Source organism: Symsagittifera roscoffensis, chromosome 2, assembly GCF_963678635.1.
Source record: "Symsagittifera roscoffensis chromosome 2, txSymRosc1.1, whole genome shotgun sequence".
NCBI lineage: Eukaryota > Metazoa > Xenacoelomorpha > Acoela > Convolutidae > Symsagittifera > Symsagittifera roscoffensis.
In genome coordinates this window covers 37,214,759-37,239,809 of record NC_087063.1, presented here as the reverse complement: position 1 = coordinate 37,239,809, position 25,051 = coordinate 37,214,759, and the positions used below count along the sequence as shown (strand labels likewise).

Below are 25,051 nucleotides of genomic sequence, written 5' to 3'. Positions count from 1 at the left end.
TAAATTTCATAATGAAAAGGCACTTGAACAATATAATTCAGCCAATAGGAATCTTTTCGAACCATCACCTTATTTTAAAGACACGACTTCATTAGCCGACAAAACTTCACCTTGAAGCGTATCTCTAACTATAACTTAGAGACATCCAGGTCAAGAATAAGCAACCCGCTAAAAATTGACAACTGGAATAAACAAAATCTCAAAATTACAACCCTCCCTATAAATTAGAACAAAGATAAACACTTTTTTCCCAAATTAGACATCAAAACTCCATCAAATAAAAATACATACTTAGCCTAAAGAACAAAATGAACATGATCATTTAGCTTTAAGTACGAATATCTCTTAAATATCCCCAACTATCCCATAAATAAAAATAAAACTAGGAAGACCCCTGCGAGACACCAAAATTCTCCCTCAACAAAAATTGCCGAAACCCAACCCACTTGTCAAACAACCACACTCGAATTTAGCCTCAAAAAAATAAAAAAAATTCGACAAAACAAATCATTTCTTCAATGCTTCTTTCTCAACCAGTTAAACATTTTCGACAAAAATTTTCATTTTTTTGTAGCAATTCTTTCAGTCTTTTTCAAATTTTTTATCATACTACTAGCTGATACTTTAGAAATTTTAATACTCCTTTTGATAATTTTTTTCAGATTTTATCTCATCTTTTATACCCTATCTCAAACCTACATAAATCTTGCCAAAATTCTTGATCACCTACTCAGCTTCAATTTGATTACAATATAGACACGATATCCACAAAGATATACAAGAACATAACATGAAAATACTACAACAGGATAGTCTAACATTCAAATTCGAAATCACAGTAAGACTAAATAAAATAGTTCAACACCCATTTCCCTTAGCTTCCGCAAATATCACAGCTCAATCTTTACCTCCGCCATTTATAACAACAGAAATCATCTACAGATACGATAGATACACAAAAAAGACAGTTGGATATAAAACTTTTTATAACCCATATTCAGGATTATCATAGCCATTATCATTTAAAGATAATCAGACTACAAACCCTTTTTTTCTCACTTTTTCCGAACCAAATCACAATCTTTCCCCCCAAACAGGATCTCAGGATTTACTAGTCACACACTATGATTGTGAAGAAAACGAACAAAAGACACTACATAAATAAACGAAGTCACAGAATATGAGTCCGAACCACAAGCTATTGAAACCACAAACATTATAGCTACACTGTACTTGAAAGCACGAGCTACAACACTCACAGGATAAAAATTCACAGTGACATTTTCCGAGAAGAAAGTACATTGTTCACATGTATCAAACTGAAACAAAAAAAGATTAGATCATGAATCTTTCTACCAAAGCAATATAGAAAGTATTTTACATCTCAACCCTGACGATTGTAAAAAAAATCTTCTCAGATTAAAGATCACATCAAACAAAGGTACAACTAGAAAACTAGTAAACTTTCAAGTGTTCCCAGACTCCGTACGTCAAGCCGAACTTGAAACATATCAAGGCCATAATAGACTAGACGATAAACTCCTATACCACGGCGCACACATATGATTAACTTACGATCTTCATGATAAAATTTGGATACCACATATTGGAATAAACATCCCCTCAAATTGAAAAGCAGACACAAAAAAATAAGGGATATCAGGAGGTGATGTTTTTTGATTGGAAAATACAACTTGAAAAAGTACAATTGACACGAAATCTAAAAAATGACACCTAATTTACCAAGAAATCAGACTCCCTTGCAAAATTGACGAAGTATTTTGCGATCCTACTACACGAACACAATCAACAAAAGTTTGGTTTCCCGAAGACACATGTAACACATTTCAAGATGCAAAAATCTACGCTAGAACGATAAAATTCTATCAAAAATATTTTGTTGAATCCATTCCTTATGAAATTGTAAACCCTAGATAAAAAACGCACAGTAATTATAATATTAGAAACATTCACAATATAGAAAATAAATTGACACGTTTCCATGTTTACCCAGAAACAGAACTTGCATGTAAAAACAACAAACCACTATACAAAACACAATACTCAGAAATACTTGTTGAATACGATCAAGGTTTCGAAATGAATACGGGAAAAGTCATAAAAATCCACTCGCAATACATCATACAACAAATGATGAAAATTCGTTCGAACTTATTTTTGGGATACAGCATTCCCATGTGAATCAGAAAATAGCCACGATGTAGTACAATTAAACCCAGACGAAGATAAATACTGCCTTCTTACACCATATCCTACACTAATGCAACCGTCAAAAAAGTTTTCCTCTGAACGCTTTAGAGCTATTGCCCGCAACTCAAATATCGATTTACAATCGATCGTCATATTCTCTAAATTTGACATTCAACATCACATCCCTTCACAACATATTCGAGAATTACTCACAAAAATGGACACACTACAACAACAATCTATCGATTAAAACTTACATAAAATTGCAGAAACAGCAGGTTTTTCAGATATTTACGCACAAGACTACAGCGGATATTTAAAAGACATCAAAAATTACATTTTTTTAAATGGCGAAAAATATAGACCACAGGATATATCACCAATTATTACTTTTAGCTTCGTAAATTTAAGAAATGAACTTCTTGTCTTTCAAGGATGGCCCTATTACATCTTAGAAAGATTGACTATACTATACGCAATGTTTGCTTTTATTGGATTTCTTTCTTCTCTATTAAAAGGAATCCAAGACACATGTGCTTTACACACACAAGTAAACAGACAAGCAAGCCTAGCACGCATGCTCTTTGCAATATTTTTTTGGAGTTCTCTCTACATCAATAAACAAAAAACTATTAGACGCTCAAATAAAAGAATACAATACAAAATTAGCAACTACACCTAATACATATGACGATTCACAAAACAACACAAATACAACACCTACGGCACCACATTACAAAACCAAAATCAAAATCATCCATTATCGTTAGTACCACGAAGTTTTAGAAACATAGCACTGACAGATATCATATTTTCGAAAATTTAGATTAGAAAGAGATACCTCAGACAGAAAGAAAAAATCGAAAGTAAGAAGAACAAATTCTGCCACAAGATCAAAAAGAAAAGTCTCTACACAGACAATCATCACGACTCCGAAATCAGCCACGAAAACTTTATAAAACATTATTCCACAACCTAAAATATTAAAGAAAGTTGAATTCCAGCAATCACTTTAAATTTGATCAACATTTTCATCTCTTTAAATAATTTCAGATACAAGTACATTTTCTCTAAATTTCATAATGAAAAGGCACTTGAACAATATAATTCAGCCAATAGGAATCTTTCCGAACCATCACCTTATTTTAAAGACACGACTTCATTAGCCGACAAAACTTCACCTTGAAGCGTATCTCTAACTATAACTTAGAGACATCCAGGTCAAGAATAAGCAACCCGCTAAAAATTGACAACTGGAATAAACAAAATCTCAAAATTACAACCCTCCCTATAAATTAGAACAAAGATAAACACTTTTTTCCCAAATTAGACATCAAAACTCCCTCAAGCAAAAATACATAGTTAGCCTAAAGAACAAAATAAACATGATCATTTATCTTTAAGTACGAATATCTCTTAAATATCCCCAACTATCCCATAAATAAAAATAAAACTAGGAAGACCCCTGCGAGACACCAAAATTCTCCCTCAACAAAAATTGCCGAAACCCAACCCACTTGTCAAACAACCACACTCGAATTTAGCCTCAAAAAAATAAAAAAAAATTCGACAAAACAAATCATTTCTTCAATGCTTCTTTCTCAACCAGTTAAACATTTACGACAAAAATTTTCATTTTTTTGTAGCAATTCTTTCAGTCTTTTTCAAATTTTTTATCATACTACTAGCTGATACTTTAGAAATTTTAATACTCCTTTTGATAATTTTTTTCAGATTTTATCTCATCTTTTATCCCCTATCTCAAACCTACATAAATCTTGCCAAAATTCTTGATCACCTACTCAGCTTCAATTTGATTACAAAATAGACACGATATCCACAAAGATATACAAGAACATAACATGAAAATACTACAACAGGATAGTCTAACATTCAAATTCGAAATCACAGTAAGACTAAATAAAATAGTTCAACACCCATTTCCCTTAGCTTCCGCAAATATCACAGCTCAATCTTTACCTCCGCCATTTATAACAACAGAAATCATCTACAGATACGATAGATACACAAAAAAGACAGTTGGATATAAAACTTTTTATAAACCATATTCAGGATTATCATAGCCATTATCATTTAAAGATAATCAGACTACAAACCCTTTTTTTCTCACTTTTTCCGAACCAAATCACAATCTTTCCCCCCAAACAGGATCTCAGGATTTACTAGTCACACACTATGATTGTGAAGAAAACGAACACAAGACACTACATAAATAAACGAAGTCACAGAATATGAGTCCGAACCACAAGCTATTGAAACCACAAACATTATAGCTACACTGTACTTGAAAGCACGAGCTACAACACTCACAGGATAAAAATTCACAGTGACATTTTCCGAGAAGAAAGTACATTGTTCACATGTATCAAACTGAAACAAAAAAAGATTAGATCATGAATCTTTCTACCAAAGCAATATAGAAAGTATTTTACATCTCAACCCTGACGATTGTAAAAAAAATCTTCTCAGATTAAAGATCACATCAAACAAAGGTACAACTAGAAAACTAGTAAATTTTCAAGTGTTCCCAGACTCCGTACGTCAAGCCGAACTTGAAACATATCAAGGCCATAATAGACTAGACGATAAATTCCTATACCACGGCGCACACATATGATTAACTTACGATCTTCATGATAAAATTTGGATACCACATATTGGAATAAACATCCCCTCAAATTGAAAAGCAGACACAAAAAAATAAGGGATATCAGGAAGTGATGTTTTTTGATTGGAAAATACAACTTGAAAAAGTACAATTGACACGAAATCTAAAAAATGACACCTAATTTACCAAGAAATCAGACTCCCTTGCAAAATTGACGAAGTATTTTGCGATCCTACTACACGAACACAATCAACAAAAGTTTGGTTTCCCGAAGACACAAGTAACACATTTCAAGATGCAAAAATCTACGCTAGAACGATAAAATTCTATCAAAAATATTTTGTTGAATCCATTCCTTATGAAATTGTAAACCCTAGATAAAAAACGCACAGTAATTATAATATTAGAAACATTCACAATATAGAAAATAAATTGACACGTTTCCATGTTTACCCAGAAACAGAACTTGCATGTAAAAACAACAAACCACTATACAAAACACAATACTCAGAAATACTTGTTGAATACGATCAAGGTTTCGAAATGAATACGGGAAAAGTCATAAAAATTCACTCGCAATACATCATACAACAAATGATGAAAATTCGTTCGAACTTATTTTTGGGATACAGCATTCCCATGTGAATCAGAAAATAGCCACGATGTAGTACAATTAAACCCAGACGACGATAAATACTACCTTCTTACACCATATCCTACACTAATGCAACCGTCAAAAAAGTTTTCACCTGAACGCTTTAGAGCTATTGCCCGCAACTCAAATATCGATTTACAATCGATCGTCATATTCTCTAAATCTGACATTCAACATCACATCCCTTCACAACATATTCGAGAATTACTCACAAAAATGGACACACTACAACAACAATCTATCGATTAAAACTTACATAAACTTGCAGAAACAGCAGGTTTTTCAGATATTTACGCACAAGACTACAGCGGATATTTAAAAGACATCAAAGATTACATTTATTTAAATGGCGAAAAAAATAGACCACAGGATATATCACCAATTATTACTTTTAGCTTCGTAAATTTAAGAAATGAACTTCTTGTCTTTCAAGGATGGCCCTATTACATCTTAGAAAGATTGACTATACTATACGCAATGTTTGCTTTTATTGGATTTCTTTCTTCTCTATTAAAAGGAATCCAAGACACATGTGCTATACACACACAAGTAAACAGACAAGCAAGCCTAGCACGCATGCTCTTTGCAATATTTTTTTGGAGTTTTCTCTACATCAATAAACAAAAAACTATTAGACGCACAAATAAAAGAATACAATACAAAATTAGCAACTACACCTAATACATATGACGATTCACAAAACAACACAAATACAACACCTACGGCACCACATTACAAAACCAAACTCAAAATCATCCATTATCGTTAGTACCACGAAGTTTTAGAAACATAGCACTGACAGATATCATATTTTCGAAAATTTAGATTAGAAAGAGATACCTCAGACAGAAAGAAAAAATCGAAAGTAAGAAGAGCAAATTCTGCCACAAGATCAAAAAGAAAAGTCTCTACACAGACAATCATCACGACTCCGAAATCAGCCACGAAAACTTTATAAAACATTATTCCACAACCTAAAATATTAAAGAAAGTTGAATTCCAGCAATCACTTTAAATTTGATCAACATTTTCATCTCTTTAAATAATTTCAGATACAAGTACATTTTCTCTAAATTTCATAATGAAAAGGCACTTGAACAATATAATTCAGCCAATAGGAATCTTTCCGAACCATCACCTTATTTTAAAGACACGACTTCATTAGCCGACAAAACTTCACCTTGAAGCGTATCTCTAACTATAACTTAGAGAATTTTAGGTCAAGAATAAGCAACCCGCTAAAAATTGACAACTGGAATAAACAGAATCTCAAAATTACAACCCTCCCTATAAATTAGAACAAAGATAAACACTTTTTTCCCAAATTAGACATCAAAACTCCATCAAGCAAAAATACATACTTAGCCTAAAGAACAAAATGAACATGATCATTTAGCTTTAAGTACGAATATCTCTTAAATATCCCCAACTATCCCATAAATAAAAATAAAACTAGGAAGACCCCTGCGAGACACCAAAATTCTCCCTCAACAAAAATTGCCGAAACCCAACCCACTTGTCAAACAACCACACTCGAATTTAGCCTCAAAAAAATAAAAAAAACTTCGACAAAACAAATCATTTCTTCAATGCTTCTTTCTGAAACAGTTAAACACTTTCGACAAATATTTTCAATTTTTGTAGCAACACATTCAGTCTTTTCAAATTTTTTATCATACTACTAGCTGATACTTCAGAAATTTTAATACTCTTTTTGATAATTTTTTTCAACTTTTTCACATATTTTATCCCCTATCTGAAACCTACATAAACCTTGCCAAAAATCTTGATCACCTACACAGGTACGATCATTCAGTAACTTTAGAAATGTTTCAAAATATATTTTGCAGGACGGACGTTTTTCTACTTTCAAAGTTTTTCTCACATTTCTGACATCCCTCTTATTGACAATATGCAAATGCATAAAAAAAGGTATCATCACTTTCGCCTGAGCAACAATTTTTTTAATTCTCTCCATCGAAGTATACAACAAAAAAACATAAAATTTCTTCGTAAATAATTTTCTATAAAATTTTTTTCCAAAATTGCTAATCAACAACCCCCACATCAGTCCCCACCAACAACATCCCAAGAACCTCAATCAACGCCAACAAGTAATCAAACAAACAACCCGCAATCATCAACACGCATTTGTTTTCAAGACAATCCATATACTTTTGAAGAAAGACACGCACGATTATCTGAACCACTAGAACCAGTTGTTCGCCACGCACATTTAAGCCAACCACACTACGAACCAACATATAACATATATCCCCCTCTCCAACAAGATCTTAAAAGAGTACGACACATGAGGCAAAACCAAAACACACTCGAAACTCGAAATAAATAGACAAATTATACATCCAAGACGTAGTAGAAAAATGCAAACCCCTCGAGTACAATTCAAAATACCCCAATCACCAATAGCAAATCTTTTAGACCTTTCCAGCAGTACAATTCAAAGTACTCTCCTAACCGCATCACAACAAGGCACTTCAAATATACCATCAGACTATTCAGGTACAATTCCCACATCGGAACAAATTCAAGAAAATCCTTTTAATCCCCCAGCTACTACAGAACATCTACTATATTGGATGACACAAGCCTTCACTCAAGGTGAACAAAATTTAGTAAGCGACCCAATTGACGTTTCATCTGTTACAACATTATCAACCCTACCAGAAACACTTTCACTTCTCTCAACCCCCTCTTCAACTCAAATATCACCAACATGTTTTCCTTTGAAATTTCCTACAAATCTTGACGCCCGATATCAAGAACAATCATCTAATAATACACCTCTACGATTAGATTGGAAGACATTCGTAGCACCCCCTCCTTTATTTGTTCAACACCAAGAAATTAGTAGACTACACAACTGGGCTTCAAACCGATTACAATATAGACACGATATCCACAAAGATATACAAGAACATAACATACAAATACTACAACAGGATAGTCTAACACTCAAATTCGAAATCACAGTAAGACTAAATAAAATAGTTCAACACCCATTTCCCTTAGCTTCCGCGAATATCAGAGCTCAATCTTTACCTCCGCCATTTATAACAACAGAAATCATCTACAAATACGATAGATACACAAAAAAGACAGTTGGATATAAAACTTTTTATAACCCATATTCAGGATTATCATAGCCATTATCATTTAAAGATAATCAGACTACAAACCCTTTTTTTCTCACTTTTTCCGAACCAAATCACAATCTTTCCCCCCAAACAGGATCTCAGGATTTACTAGTCACACACTATGATTGTGAAGAAAACGAACAAAAGACACTACATAAATATGCAATAAACCAAGTCACACAATATGAATCCGAACCACAAGCTATTGAAAGCACAAACATTATAGCTACACTGTACTCGAAAGCACGAGCTACAACACTCACAGGATATGAATTCACAGTGACATTTTCCGAGAAGAAAGTACATTGTTCACATGTATCAAACTGAAACAAAAAGAGATTAAATCATGAATCTGTCTACCAAAGCAATATAAAAAGACTTTTACATCTCAACCCTGACGATTGTAAAAAAAAGTTTCTCAGGTTAAAGAGTACATCAAACAAAGGTACAAATAGAAACTAGTAAACTTTCAAGTTTTCCCAGACTACGTACGTCAAGCCGACCTTGAAAGATATCAAGGCCATAATAGACTAGACGATAAATTCTTATACCACGGCGCACACAGATGATTAACTTACGATCTTCCTGATAAAAATTGGATACCACATATTGGAATAAACACCCCCTCAAATTGTAAAGCAGACACAAAAAATAAGGGATATCAGGAAGTGATGTTTTTGATTGGAAAATACAACTTGAAAAAGTACAATTGACACGAAATCTAAAAAATGACACCTAATTTACCAAGAAATCAGACTCCCTTGCAAAATTGACCAAGGATATTGCGATCATACTACACGAACACAAGCAACAATAGTTTGATTTCCCGAAGACACACGTAACACATTTCAAGTAGCAAAAATCCACGCTAGAGCGATAAAATTTCATCAAAAATATTTTGTTGAATCCATTCCTTATGAAAATGTAAACCATGGAAAAAAATAACGCACATTAATTATAAGTTTAGAAACATTCACAATATAGAAAATAAATTGACACGTTTCCAAGTTTACCCAGAAACAGAACTTGCATTCAAAAACAACAAACCACTATACAAAACACAATACTCCGAAAGACTTGTTGAATACGATCAAGGTTTCGAAATGAATACAGGAAAAGTCATAAAAATCCACACGCAATACAACATACAACAAATGATGAAAATTCGTATATCCCGGTAAAACTCCTAAAAACTAAAAACACAGAAAACATTGGTGGAAAAATATAACCACGAGACAAAGATTGGATTAAACAATAAGCAGAATTTTTCGAGAAATGTCATTACCAGAATTAGAAACACTACATCAATTATGCGAACTCGAAAGAACACAATCTTTACAGTCACTCGCACTAGCAGTTCTAAAAATACATTATGCAGGATATTTATTATCCGGAAACAGATCAAATTTCTTTGACTTTGAAGGAAACATTTTATGGTGTTACAGTTGTACCAAAAAAAGTATCACCTTTGTATGTTTTTGAAAATAAAAGATGCTACAAAAGAATCCACATAATCTATAAGAATAAAGTACATTTGGCGACACACTTTCACGTAGAACTTAATTTTGGGATACAGCAGTCCCAAGTGAATCAGAAAATAGCCACAATGTAGTACAACTAAACCCAGACGAAGATAAATACTATCTTCTTACACCATATCCTGCACTCATGCAACCGTCAAAAAAGTTTTCACCTGAAAGCCTTAGAGCTATTGCCCGCAACCCCAATATTGATTTACAATCGATCGGCATGTATTCTAAATCTGACATTCAACATCACATCCCTTCACAATAATTCAAGATTTACTCACAAAAATGCACAAAATACAACGACAATCTATAGATTAAAACTTACATAAACTTGCAGAAACAGCAGGTTTTTCAGATATTTACGCACAAGACTACAGCGCATATTTAAAAGACATCAAAGATTACATTTATTTAAATGGCGAAAAATATAGACCACAGGATATATCACCAATTATTACTTTTAGCTTCGTAAATTTAAGAAATGAACTTCTTGTCTTTCAAGGATGGCCTTATTACATCTTAGAAAGATTGACTATACTATACGCAATGTTTGCTTTTATTGGATTTCTTTCTTCTCTATTAAAAGGAATCCAAGACACATGTGCTATACACACACAAGTAAACAGACAAGCAAGCCTAGCACGCATGCTCTTTGCAATATTTTTTTGGAGTTTTCTCTATTTCAAAAAACAAAAAACTATTAGACGCCAAATAAAAGAATACAATACAAAATTAGCAACTACACCTAATACATATGACGATTCACAAAACAACACAAATACAACACCTACGGCACCACATTACAAAACCAAAATCAAAATCATCCATTATCGTTAGTACCACGAAGTTTTAGAAACATAGCACTGACAGATATCATATTTTCGAGACCTAACTATCCACAAAGCCCACTTCCACAGAAAGTAACACAACAGTCCCAAATTGACGACACATACGAACAACTAATTGAACAACCCATACCACATCTTTTCGTTCTCAGAACAACCATCTTTTTAGCACACGATCAGCCGCCATGTTGGATCACTCCGCTGCTCCATTTCCCACGCAGTCAATCTTTAAAAAAAATCCCTATCATACCACTTTTTGCTTTTCCCCACCTGAATCACCTCATGTTAACACTTCATCCGGCATGGATTCCGATACTAATTCGAATTTAAATGTATACCATACAATTTCACAATTCAAAAACTCCGATCAAGAGACCCCTGATGAATTTGATCACTCTGAACCCAGTCCATCCACATATTCCCAACCTCCTTTCCAACCCCTCCACTTCCAAACAAGAAATGACCCTCTCTTGACTCCATCCCATAAGTCCAACGTGACACCCACATATTCCCCTTTAACCAGTGATAGATCTAACAACAGTTGCCCTGACAACACACAATTATCATACGAATTAGATAGTGTAATCACACTTCAGCAGCAATTACAACACCCTCAAACACTAAGTATTCACCAACTTTCATCAACCCTAACATAATCAAACCCGCCACCTCCCACTCCTTCTTCAAATTATACCCCTTCATTAGCCCAAACGTCCACATCTAGCCAATCCTCCTTCAGTTCAACCCGAGCTTACAGAACCTTCAAAAGAAAATTCCCAAATCACCCGTTTCCCTCTCAACCCGGAACAGCACGATCATATATTGATCATCCTAATCACACAAACACTAAAGAATTCCTTAATATAATTTTACCACTCTTTCCCCAATACATCTATGCCTATTTCGACCCTGATAATGAACACTCTAACTACGTTGATGAGCATGTCTTGCACCCCACCCTCTCATGGCAATCATTCTACCATTTCTCAAACCCACTATCACTACCACTAAATGAAACACCAAAAGATTTTGAACGATGTAAAAACGACCTCATTCGACTCAACACAGCACTATTACCAAGAAAATTTTCACACGTAGGATACAAAATATTATTAACTTCATTCACTGCACCTAAAGCTAACGACTATTCCATCGAATTCTACGATCATGATATCATTAGACCTAACGAAGATCACTTTCTAGATGACGACAAATTTGCTAACCCTCAACTAACAGAAAAGTTTTTCATCCGAACACCTTATGTTTTTACTCTCAATTCTCTAGATAAGAAACATAATCACATCATTTCAGAAGCACTTCATAATATTCAGGCTTATGAACCTTATTATAATAAATTTAACATTTTCTCACTAACCTTTCATTTTCTCACACCGAAAGAACGTGATTTGCACTGTTCACACGACATCATCTTACGTAATAAACAAACACTTACTTATAATTACTACCGATTCATACAAAATCATTACACACTGCACACACCGTCACGACAACCTCACCATAGATATCAATTCGTTAACTCCAAATACACCTCACCATTTTTTGTTAATTTCACGTATTGTATTAAAGATACTAACTTCCAAGGCATCCTCCGAAAGTATGACCCCATCACCCAGATGTATATATGCTTCACCTTAACCAAGAACTTTAATATAGAAGAATCCCGCCCAGTCATCGTCCCACATGAATTCCTACAGCTCTCCGAAGTCCCAATCCTAGAATTCATACATGACACTAAATATAATCATAAGCTCTTCAACTTATTCAAAATTCTCCGTATGATTTTGCACCTGGCACCGAAGAACTAAAGACCATCAGAGCACTTCAATTGCTTTGGCCACTACTTCAAACTAAAAACTTTATTCTCATGCTGGCAAAATTACTAGCCTCATCCGAAGTCATTCACGACGTTTTCCCCCATGGATTCTTCCCCGACGATTAGGTAATATGAATTTAAAAAATTATACTAATAATTTTGAAATAAAACTAACCATTTTTCACAAAAGGTTTTTTCTATTCTTTAGCTTTCACAGCACAATCATCTACCAAAAAGAAAAACGAAATAAAAAACAGAATTTTTTTCATAAGTTATAAATTTTATTAACAAACCGCTGCAAATAAAGCAGTACAATTTTTCCCAAACAGCAAAAAACTGATACATAAACTTTTCCGCATAAGCAGTAAATCTACTCACGATGAAAATAAATTAATAATTTCAACCCCCGAAAAATAGTAAAATTGTAATTTTCAAGTAGAAAATTTATAAATGTTTCAAATAAATTTATTCTTTTAAAGACTATTCATAACTCCAAAAAGAACGAATAAATTACAAAAAAAGTCGCATGACAAACCCAAACCAAGTTATTTGATTTTTGAGAAAAGGACACAGCCAAAACAACAAAAGAAAAACCCAATAACAAAAAAGACATAAAAGGTTAACACAAAACAGGACCCCACAAAAAAAAGCACGTTATTCTTCCCTACTCCTGGCCTAACCCACCAGAAGGGACGTCCTGAACATGCTCTATAGCCGGCCTAACCCACCGTGCTACATCCACGCTTTTTGACCCTCTCCCAATTTTTGACGAGAGTTACTCAAGGGTGAGTAGCTCTTCAAAAAATAACCAAACTAAAGAAAAATGCTTTTGCGAAAAAAAATTAATAAAAGATCATAAATATAAACAAAACTAACAAAGATTTGTATATGTGAATGATATAATGCAGTATACACATACACACAACCCAAAGACGAGCACTAAAGAACTTGACGATCCAGTCACACTCCAACTACAGAATTGCAAAACACAACCGATATGCTGCCTACAGTCACCACTCAAAGGATTGAAAGAACGACTTGGCATCGCAGCAAAGAAACCCCTTTGAACCATACCAATGGCTATCTCGATGTTCAAGTATACGTACAGATCCGAGTCGCTAGGTACTTCATCCAACTCCGCGCCATTCCCGAATGAGATTGGAACCCTGTTCTCTACGGAACAGAACCAAGAACCAATGATCACAACAACTGATCAGAGATCACAATCCGATCTCCAGAAACAACAGTGACAATTGGTCACAGTAGTCGAAGAACAAGTTGATATCAACGATTCCAGGAAGCTGGATTAGCCTGGAACAAACGGATAAGGATCACTCCTTCCAGAACTTCCTTCTTCAAGAACGGAAAGACAGTATGCTCGCGATACCCAAACGATCATCATCCATCCTCCCTTAGAGAAGAAAATCAAAGAAAAAAGAAAACTCTGTAAACTCCGGATGGGTGGAACCAGATCTAAACTAGTTTTTATTATTGGATATAATTCTAATGTTTTATCCCTATAAAATATTGAATACTAACCAATCATACTCCATCAAACTAACAACCCACTTATTTGTAAGTGCTGAAAATACTTGTAATTTCAGCACCAGAGATATTTGAATTTAACTTAGAACTTAGTAGCTATCTCCAAGAGACCGACTCGTAATAAACTAGTATACTCTAGATCTATTGAGACTAGGAGATATAAGAGTAAGATTAAGATCGGTATTAGACTAAGAAGTTGCACGAATCTATCCGGCCGAAAATAAGATAGCGTGACGAGCAAACGCTGTAACCTATCTGAAATTACTCTATGAGTTAACCAATAAGATCTTAACTCAGTACATTGAACAAGCATAGAATTAATTCAAAATAAGAAGAACGGAAAAGTTATAACTTTGTTTTTGTTCACAAAACTGCTTCTGTAGTATCAGTTGTACTGAGGTGGCTGAGTTTGAAGTGTGTCTGAGAGGTGGTGCAGTCAATGAAACTCGGCCTAGACTAAATAGAAACCTTTGTGGTTCGAAGCTAGAGAATGCAGCAACATTACCCAGCTCAGAAAAACGAACAAAAATGCATGTAAATAATAGCCAGCGGACACGGTTCCTTTCTCTTCAAGGTTGAGCCGATATATATGCAATTTTGGGCACATACAGCATTGGCTGCAATCTAATCTGCCCACCTGAAACTTCAAATTGGAATACAGCAAGCTAATTGGACCGATAAACTGAAATTTTTGAAGTTTGAAACAATTTATCGATCAATAGAAAACGAGTAATCAGTTTTTTATATTAATAATCAGGCTGACTCAGGCTGACTACTACTGTAATCAGGCTGACTGAGCCTAAAAACTATTTAAAGGCGTCTTCCGCGTCAATATATACTATTTTTGAGGTGGGGCGTCTCCAAAAAACTCAACTTTTTTTGTCAAAACTTTGCAAAAACTGCCTAAAAACGCCTTTCTGGCCAATTTTTTTTGTAAACAAAACCTTCCTGCGGCGCAGAAAGTTTGGTAAAAGCAATGTGCTTTTAATAATTTGACAGGGCTCAAAAAATTAAAATCTGAAAGAAGGTTGAAAAAAATTCGAACACTTTTTTGAAAATCCGTCCCCCCTCGAGAAAATCCTGGATCCACCCCGGCATGTAAGTCTGCTCGTATAAGAGCCAAGCTTTGGTTGTTCCGAATGCTTTTTAATTTTTATGGATTACTGATGAAAATTGAAAAAAAAAATTTTTTAAAGAAAAAAACAAAGAATTAAATAGTCCAAAAAACATGCCTCAACCCATTTTGGATCGATTTCTAGGAGAGAATAAATCTCGCATGCGCGTTAATAGCACGAAAAACATATCGCGTTAACTGTCCCAAAATGACCAAATTGGCAATTTTCAAACCCCCGTGAAAAGTTTTTTTTTAAATTTGCGGGCAAGACAACAATACTTATCGAATAATATACACAACTTCCGTCGAAATGGCTGGTTACAAAGTCGGCTAGTTAAAAAGTTGACACCCCGGCCAAATCATTCCATTACTTTCTTTGAACAAAAACGTAGATATTACAATTTTTTTTGGCATATTGCACGATTTCCATTTTATAATTTTGTTAAGCCTGTGGAACAAAATAGTAACAAATTTTTTGTTCCGACTTTAGTAGGTAAAGTAACGGAATATTTGTGCACGGGGTGCGTTTTTTCTTCTGACAAATTTCGATTTTTAACTAGCCGTTTTGACGGATTTTTTTAAATATCATTCGAAAAGTGTTGTTGTCCTGAGCTCAAATTTGAAAAGATATTTTACCTGTGATCATTTTAGTAAAATTATGGGGGTTTGAAGATTATGGACAATTAACGCGCGATATTTTTCGCGCTATTAACGCGTAAGTGGGGATTTAATCCGTCTTAGAAATCGTTCAAAAGTGGATAAAGGCAGGTTATGTGCAATAATTGATAGGTTACTACGAGCAAAATTTATCACTTTGCCATTTATATGACTTGTAATTGGATGATTTTCACAAAAAATCCCAAATTAAAAAAAAGTTAACTTTGTTGTTATTACATTTATTTTTTTCATGTTAATACTGCACCATAGACTTTAAAAGGCAGTCGAAATATTCAAAACTTCGCCCTGATACGAGCAGTCTTGTTTTTATTTGTTGTCAAAAAGCAACTTTTCAAAATTTTCAACATTTCCATAAATTGACAAGCAATAGATCGTAAGACATTTTTGGCTCTACCTCGTGTATGATACGCTTCTGTTTTTTCCGCTTCAATACCAATCATTCTAAAGAAAGCAACATCTTTCAAATCTTTACACAAAGCCTAAAGTAATCCATAACAAAAAACCACAAAAATGTTAACTACAAACCATGTCGTTCTGAGCCCTAAATTTGTGCATCAATTCAAAATTTTATTTGAAAAATAGCCTTGTATTTTTTTGTATCTCACAAATTTATTTAACAGCTTTCTAAATAAAATCATTAAACATCATAAAAAATCTTTTCGTATTTCTGGCAAGGAACTCATTTCTAGCCTGCAACAATTACCACAATTTTAGCCAGTTTCTTGACAATTAGTTTAACAGATGACAATAATTTTTTTGTCGATTAAAAAGAACAATTGCATACAGCAGTCATTTCATCTCCTTTTTTTCTTAAAGTTTCCAAGTCGACAAAATTTCTTCGCCCAAAATCCTTATATTGTCCGTTTTACTCATTGATGGTGGCGCAAAGTTTAAAGTCAACTTTTTCAGAGAGCTACGTTTTCAGAAAAAGGTCATAGTTCAATTTTTTCGCATGGCAAATTGCAATGCCTATATACATATATATACTGACTCTTCGCAATGGACATCGAATTATTTCTATTTATCAGGTATTCTTTTTTTCCAAATATCCGAATGCAATCCACGATGAGCAGCACATTTTAAGTTTGTCAAAGTATTTGTTTGAGTTACAGATCATAGCAACAGAAAAAACTAATTTATGTCTGAGTTCAGAGTCGGATGAAAGCTTCAAAAAAGAACTCTTAATTCCTAGTACCTGATTTTTGCCGTTATTAGCTGGCTCTTTATTCATTAAATTCTTGTTAACACGGTCGCGTTGGTTTTCAAAGTAAAACGATTATTTGTTTTCCGATCTCAAATTTTGATTTACGTGGCAAACTTGATTTTTTTAGGCTTTTTTTTGCATGTCAAACTTTTTTTATAACGGTTACAATTTAGTACTGAAGCACTGAACACCTGCAAAAACTCATTTTTATCATCAACTTGAAAAGTTATGGATGTTTTGAATACAACTACACTTCGAAATATAAGTTTGGGATTTTGTTTTGATTGCTTACAATTTTTTTCCCTAAAGAAATTTTTGTTGTTGGTTTTGATTACACTAGATGTAACAAATTGAGAGCTAAATGAATTTTTTCATATCATTCAAAGAGTATTGTTGTCCTGAGCTTAAATTTGAGGAGATATTTAACATGTGATCGTTTTTTCATAAAGTTATGGGGGTTTAAATGTTGGCATTTTGGCCAATTATGGACAATAAACGCGCGATATATCTCGCGCTATTAACGCGTAAGCGGAGAATTAATCCTTCTTAGAAATGGTTCCAAAGTGGATAAAGGAAGGTTACGTGTTAACTGATATGTTACTAGGTGCATCACTTTTATCACTTTGCCATTTATATGGCGTTGTGGGGGATAGTTTTCACAAAAAAAAAATCAGATTAAAAAAAAATCATTTTTTATTGCATTTAATGTTTTCATGTTATTACTGCTCCATAGAGCTCAAAAGGCAGTCGAAACTTTCAGAGTTTTGCCCTGATACAAGCACTCTTGTTGTACTTGACGATTGAGCATCCTTGATGGGTGGGGATTTGAGAACACTGAAATCCCACCTATTGTTTAGAATTTACAAGTTTTGAGACTCCTACTATTTACTGCGCAAAGCCAAATAAATTTTTTTTGAAGTTACCGCATACAGTAGATTTGTGTCTATTATTAATCAGTTAAGACAAAAATGTGTAAAATAAATCCGAAAATTAATAAACTTTTAAATATTGACACGAAGACACGAGTTTGCGCGACTCAATTAGCGACTATCCTGATCTTGCTAAAAAACGGCCCAGGTCTTTTGCAAAACATATATCTCAGCTTAATTTGATGTAATACCAGAAAAAAAGAATTGATTTGTACAAACCACTAAAGGCCAGAAACCAAATAACCGATTTTCCAAAAAGAGAAGAACAAGTAGTGATGCCTCCAAAAACACAGCCAGTAGAAATGCACAACTTGTTAGAAGCACCAACATCATGTTTGAGCTGAAGCAGCACTAATTTTTAAGATAAATTAAGTCATTGGTTTTTTCAATAAAACAATTTTAGATAGGCTGATGATTACGTGGGCTGTCGTCGATACTTTTTTGCCAGAGCCACAATGGCAATGACAATCATTGCTAAAACAAAGATGACGCTCAGAAGTCCACAGAACCAAGTGGGTGCTATCGTGTATCTCCGATACATTAAGCAGAAGTCTCCCATATCGCTTGAAGGCATTGTAGGCTATTGTGAAGAATTGAACAAATAATAATTTGATATCAGTGAGAGAAAAGAACTGGCTGTACTGACAATTGATGCTTAAGAATTGACTGTGGTTTCTCTGTTCATTATCAGACATGGCTTATCCGAAACCAAGATCGAAGTGATGGGAGACGAGGAGAGTGAAAGCATTTATTTAGCACATGTATCGTACTCCACTACCCTGGTATATCACGAGAATATAAACTCTTATCAGTCGGCCCTATTTGCTAATGTCATTTGGCCTTCATAACTTTTGAAGAGGATCAGACAGTAAATCGCGAGAGATAAAGAGAGCGGGGGATGGAAAGACAAGCTTATGGATCATTTTCTGACAGGTTTTATGGATCATTTGAACAATTAAGGCTCGGCATACTTGGATCCTTAAAATATAGATGGGTACCTGATGAACTTTATTGGCATTAAAAGTTTCAAAAAACAATTTATAGAAAACCTTCGAAGCCATTTTTCATACCTAAGCTTTGCATGGACCCAACTATCATATTTGCGCACTGTGCCTATGACTTTACAAGTTAAGTACCAAACATTGAGAATTATTCTGCAAATAAAATTGAAAAAAAAAAGACAAAATAGTCTGACCAAAAATATTTAGGTTTTAGACAGTGGCCTGCGCAGGATTTTTTTTGAAGAGTTTTGCAAAAATTATAAAGTCGGCATTCGGAGGCCAAACGGTATTCTTTATGCAAACAGATCGGCGTGCGCATCCCGCACTGAAGTTTCATGGATAATAATCGATTATATTGGATTTTCATTGTCAGTCTCTAAAAAATATTTTAAGAAAATTGATTATAATCGATTCAAAATGGATAATAATGATAACATTTTTCTAAGCAATAAAAACCCCATATAATCGATTATAATCGATTGTTTTCAAAAAATTTTATCAAAAGAAAACTAATCCATTTTAATATATTATAATGGATTATAATCTATATATTTAAATCTGTTTGTGTGTTGTTCTCATTTTTTCATAACCTTGTTAACCTTAAGTTAGTTATTTAGTTATCTGGCTTAGTTTCATTTTTTCCTATTTTCAATCGAGTTAATGAAAAGTTACAAATAGTAGCCTATAAATCCCACACCAACCCCATATTGGCCGCCCTGGATGAACGTGTTCGTTCGAGTTGCAAAAGTTAGAGCCGTTATTTACAAAACTTAATCAATTTTCATGCTTTTATGTACAAAAAATAATCCATTATATTGAAAACAGAAATGGATTATAATCGATCATAATGGATTATAATGGATTTCAATTTTTCAAAAAAAAATCGACTTAGTTTGATTAAAAATTGATTAAGTGGTCTAAATATGCCATGATAACCGGTTATATGGAAATTGTTTTATTCATGGAAATTCCATTATAATCGATTATTACCCATGAAACTTCGGTGCGGGATGTCAGTGAATTTCGGGGACAAGCCTTTGAAAAGTCAAAGTTACTCAACATTGACATAACTGTAACATAATGATGTCGGCAAATTTGGCGTATCACGGATTACGCATCAAGCTATTCTAGCAAGTTCATGCGGGCTTCTCAATCTTAAGTGGATCTTTCATTTTGATAGCGGAACCCGCATTTGTAAGTGGATACTGGAAATGTTCACTGCAAGTTAATTCCGCAGTTTGATAGCAGACTAAATACTAAGCTAGAGCCAGTTTAAATAAAAATAATAATATAATAACTATTAATTTTGTTAATTCGTAACAAGAGTAACGGAATACTTGTGCTCGGGGTGGATTTTTTTCTTCAGACAAACTTCGACTTTTTAACTAGCCATTTTTGGCGGAATTTTTTTTTTATCATTAAAAAAATGTTGTTGTCCTGAGCTTAAACTGAAAAGATATTGAGGGTCATTTTAGCCAAGTTGGGACAACTAACGCACGATATATTTTGCGCTATTAAAGCGTAAGCCGAGATTTAATCCGTCTTAAAAATTGTTCCAAATAGCTTGAAAGAAGCTTTTTTGCAACAGTTGATTTGTTACAAGGAGCGAAATCTATCTTTTTGTGTTTTATATGGCGTGCGGGGGAATTAGTTATTGCAGGTTTTTCAGGGAGTCGATATTTTAATGGGGTATAAAACTTTTTTGTTTAAAAGTATTCTTTCGATCGCCGAAAATTGACTGAATAAAATCAACCACACCAAACATAAATATTTCGTTTTCTTTGAAAGCCGAAACAGTACGATTTTCGACTCTTTCTCGCAAGATATAAGACTTTCATTTCAACTATAACTCTGGCTTCTTCCTTTGGGTCTGGTCAGTTGCTTGATATTAATTTGATTTACGTACTTTAATGACAGATGTCTGTTAGATCCCATTTTCGCTTGTTACCAGTTTCTTATGACAATGAATTGAGATGAACAAACCCATAAAGTCCAGAAAGTGTCATTCAGAACTCTACTAGTTCCTAAATATAGAAGGTAGATGAGTGATGCCTCCAAGAATACAGCCAGCAGAGCTGCACAACTTGTGAGAAGCATCAATGTCATTTTTGAGCTGAAGCAGCACTATTTTGTTAATATGCCAAGACTGGTCTTGGTTTTTTGAAACGGGTTTAGATAGACTGTTGATCTTACTTGGGATTTTGTCCATTTTTCTTTGACAGGGCAACGATGGCAACGATAGTCAATACCAAAATTAAAGGAATTCCTAGCAGTCTAGAGATAGAAGACAGCAAACTTGCATAAACACGAACCGTCGAGCAGAAATTTTCGGCGTCGCTTGACGTCGTTATAAAGGGTGCTAGTGTAAACATCCAAACTTGCAATTGCTATGTATCATTATGACGGATTTTAATTATAAAAAAATAAAAAAGAGTTATCTTTAGCCGGTTATTCATAAGAAAAACAATTGTGCTATAGTTTTTAGATCTTTGAACTATTGGATGTTTGCGCGATACCCATTGTATAAGTATTGTTAAGAGGGGAGAAGTTATATATTTGATAAAACTCAAAAACAAGTGTTTGTACGACACGAGACGTTAAGTTTTGAATCAACAGCAGTTGATGTCAGGCTTGGCTAATCCAAGTACAGTTTTGATAGTGGAAGATGATACTGAAGGCATACATGTACCTAATTCGAGCATGTACCTCACAAAAATAAATCCGTTTGCGTAAAATTTTGACAGCATCAAACAGTAGATTGCGAGTAGGTTAATCCCTACTTTCATTAGTCTGTTCATGGATGAGATCACGTGGATTCAGGGGCGGATCTAGGATTTTCTCGAGGTGGGGGGGGGGGCGAATTTTCAAAAAAAAATTCGAAAATTTTGACGACCTTTTTTTTAGGTCGACCGAATGGATTTTTCGAGCTCTCCGAAAGCACTGTTTTGCCCCGTATGTTGGCTAAATTTTCAAATATTTTGGCTAAAAAACAGTCAAAAAAAGCCGTTTTTGGACACTTTTTGAAAAATTTTGACAAAAATCGTTTTTTTTTTTGGCGCGCGCTCGCCCTCAAAGTTAGTATATACTGGCGCCCAAGGCGCCTTTAGAAAAATTTTGGGGTCGGGTCGGCCATCTGAAAAAGTGTCAAAATGGGGAACCTTTGGGTCGCCAGGGGGTCGAATCCCTGAGTGGGGGGCGTCCGCCCCCCCCCCCGCTTCCCCTAAATCCGCCCCTGCGTGGATTGATAAAACCATGCGCAAACCAAGCATTATTTTTGGGCTTTTTGGCGACCTTCATACACCAAACGTGTTTTTCTTGTTGTATTTTGGCCTTCAATTTATGTTTTGAGCCTAATTGTATAGTATACGACAAAAAATTAAAGGCACAGAATCAAAAGAAATAAGAGTAGATGGTTGCTGAGCAAGAAAAACAAAAAATTCCGACCACGTTAAAAAAAACATTTTTTCATCAGATTTGTTAAATTTGCGTGGTTTGATGATGCAGACACAATTAGAAAGTTACTTAAATAATCATAATTGACTAAAGTTGTCTTCAACAATGTAATAAGAAAACTTAGAAAAAAATTCAAAAAAACGTCTATTCCATGAATAAAAATCGACTTAATTTGAGTTTCCTTGTCAGTGTCCACAAAAGTGAAAACAATTCGATTATAATAATTTAAAAATGGATTAAATATTACTATTTTTCGAGGCAACAAAATCCGTTTTTCATCCATTATAATCGATTTTTTTCATTTTTGTGGACACTGACAATGAAACTAAAGTACAATCAATTTTTTCCACTTTACTGAGAAGCGAATTTCAACGCACATAAAGTTTTTTCTACGTTTTAAATTAAAGTTGGTTATATTGGTTCCTTGTTGTTCAATTGAGTTTTTTTAACCTAATTTTGATATTTTTGTTACTTTTTTATGTTACTCAACATTACCCCCCCTAGCATTTGCCCATTTAGAACAAATTCCCCTCTCCCCCTAACTTAACGTGTTCAGGTGGGGTGGGTTCAGGTGGGGATGTTCGGGTGAGGGGTTTGTTCAGGTGGGTGGTGGTATGTGGGTTCATCTGGGGGGTACGTGGGTTCAGGTGGGGGGTGTTTGTTGAGGAGGGGGGTGTTCAGGTGGGGAGGGGGTTGTTCAGGTGGGGGGAGGTGTTCAGGTGGGGTTCAGTGGGGGAGGGGAGCAAAGGGGCAAACGTTGAGGGGGCAGAGCTCAACGGAATTTTTTGCCATTTGAGTTTAGGTTTTGAAATGCATTAGTCCAGACCGTACACTCGCTTTGCAAAGTTTCCGCATCACTCACTTGACATCTGCTGAAATTCTTGCAAATTCGACGTGCGAAACAAAAATAAAAATAGAAAAAAAACTTTTATTGTGATTTTCTACTTATTAGAAAATCTTTTATAATGGATTCAAATAGAATTATCATGCGTTTTGTTTTGGCGAGAAAAATGGATTTAAATCCGATTTTAGTCTTATTTTGTTGTCCAACGTAACATGGGAATCGATTATACTTACAACAATATAGACCACGAAAATCCATTATAATCGATTTGTTTTCACTTTTCTTAAATGCGGGTAACTTTTCCTAATTATTGCAGATATTTGTTTTCGTTTTTTGGTTTAAGATCTCAAAAATAAGCAACTTCAAAACTTTTTACTCTAATTGAATTAGTGTAACTTACCTAAACTTTTTCTTCTTAACTTTAAATTTGAGATTAATTTAAACTAAACAAGAATAAAGGAAGTTAAAACAAATATTGAAACTGTAAATCAGTCTATCCAAACAACAACTCAACCATTGAACGAATAAAACTTTTTGCATGTATGTATGTATGTATGTATGTATGTATGTATATATGTAGGTGTGTATGTATAAATGTATATATACATAAATATGTATGTATGTATCTTTGTGTGTGTATATCTATGTATGTATGTATGTATGTATGTATGTATGTATGTATGTATGTATGTATGTATGTATGTATGTATGTATGTATGTATGTATGTATGTATGTATCTATCTATGTGTGTATGTATGTATGTATGTGTTTATGTATGTATGTATGTATGTATGTATGTATGTATGTATGTATGTATGTATGTATGTAGTATGTATGTTCCTATGTATGGATATATGTAGGTATGTATGTATGTGTGTTTGTATGTTTGTATGTATGTATGTATGTATGTATGTATGTATGTATGTAAGTATGTATGTATGTATGTATGTATGTATGTATGTATGTATGTATGTATGTATGTATGTATGTATGTATGTATGTATGTATGTATGTATGTATGTATGTATGTAAGTATGTATGTATGTATGTGTGTATGCATGTATGTATGTATGTAAGTTTGTATATATGCATGTATGTATGCATGTATCTATGTATGTATGTATGTATGTATGTATGTATGTATGTATGTATGTATGTATGTATGTATGTATGTATGTATGTAAGTATGTATGTATGTATGTATGCATGTATGTATGTATGTATGTACGTATGTATGTATGTATGTATGTATGTATGTATGTATGTATGTATGTATGTATGTATATATGTATATATGTATGTATGTGTGTATGTATGTATGTATGTATGTATGTATGTATGTATGGATGTATGTATGTATGTATGTATGTATGTATGTATGTATGTATGTATGTATGTATGTATGTATCTATCTATATGTG

General features: G+C 34.0%; 1 protein-coding gene across 3 annotated transcripts in view; it reads right to left on the bottom strand.

Moving 5' to 3' along the window:
- The window catches only part of LOC134840307 (uncharacterized), a 107,917-nt gene that overhangs the window by 22,368 nt on the left and 60,498 nt on the right, over positions 1-25,051 (bottom strand). Inside the window, exons 1-2 of one of the 3 annotated variants that reach the window (XM_063856060.1) lie at positions 18,751-19,030; positions 18,551-18,671 (exon numbers count right to left, since the gene is read on the bottom strand). The exons of 1 other annotated variant lie outside the window; for it this stretch is intronic. In XM_063856060.1, coding sequence (XP_063712130.1) covers positions 18,551-18,671; positions 18,751-18,905 — 276 coding nt within the window. In that variant the 5' untranslated portion in view covers positions 18,906-19,030. Of the gene's footprint in view, positions 1-18,550; positions 18,672-18,750; positions 19,031-25,051 lie in introns of those variants that run through there. One more of the 3 variants, XM_063856062.1, reaches the window with a different exon arrangement.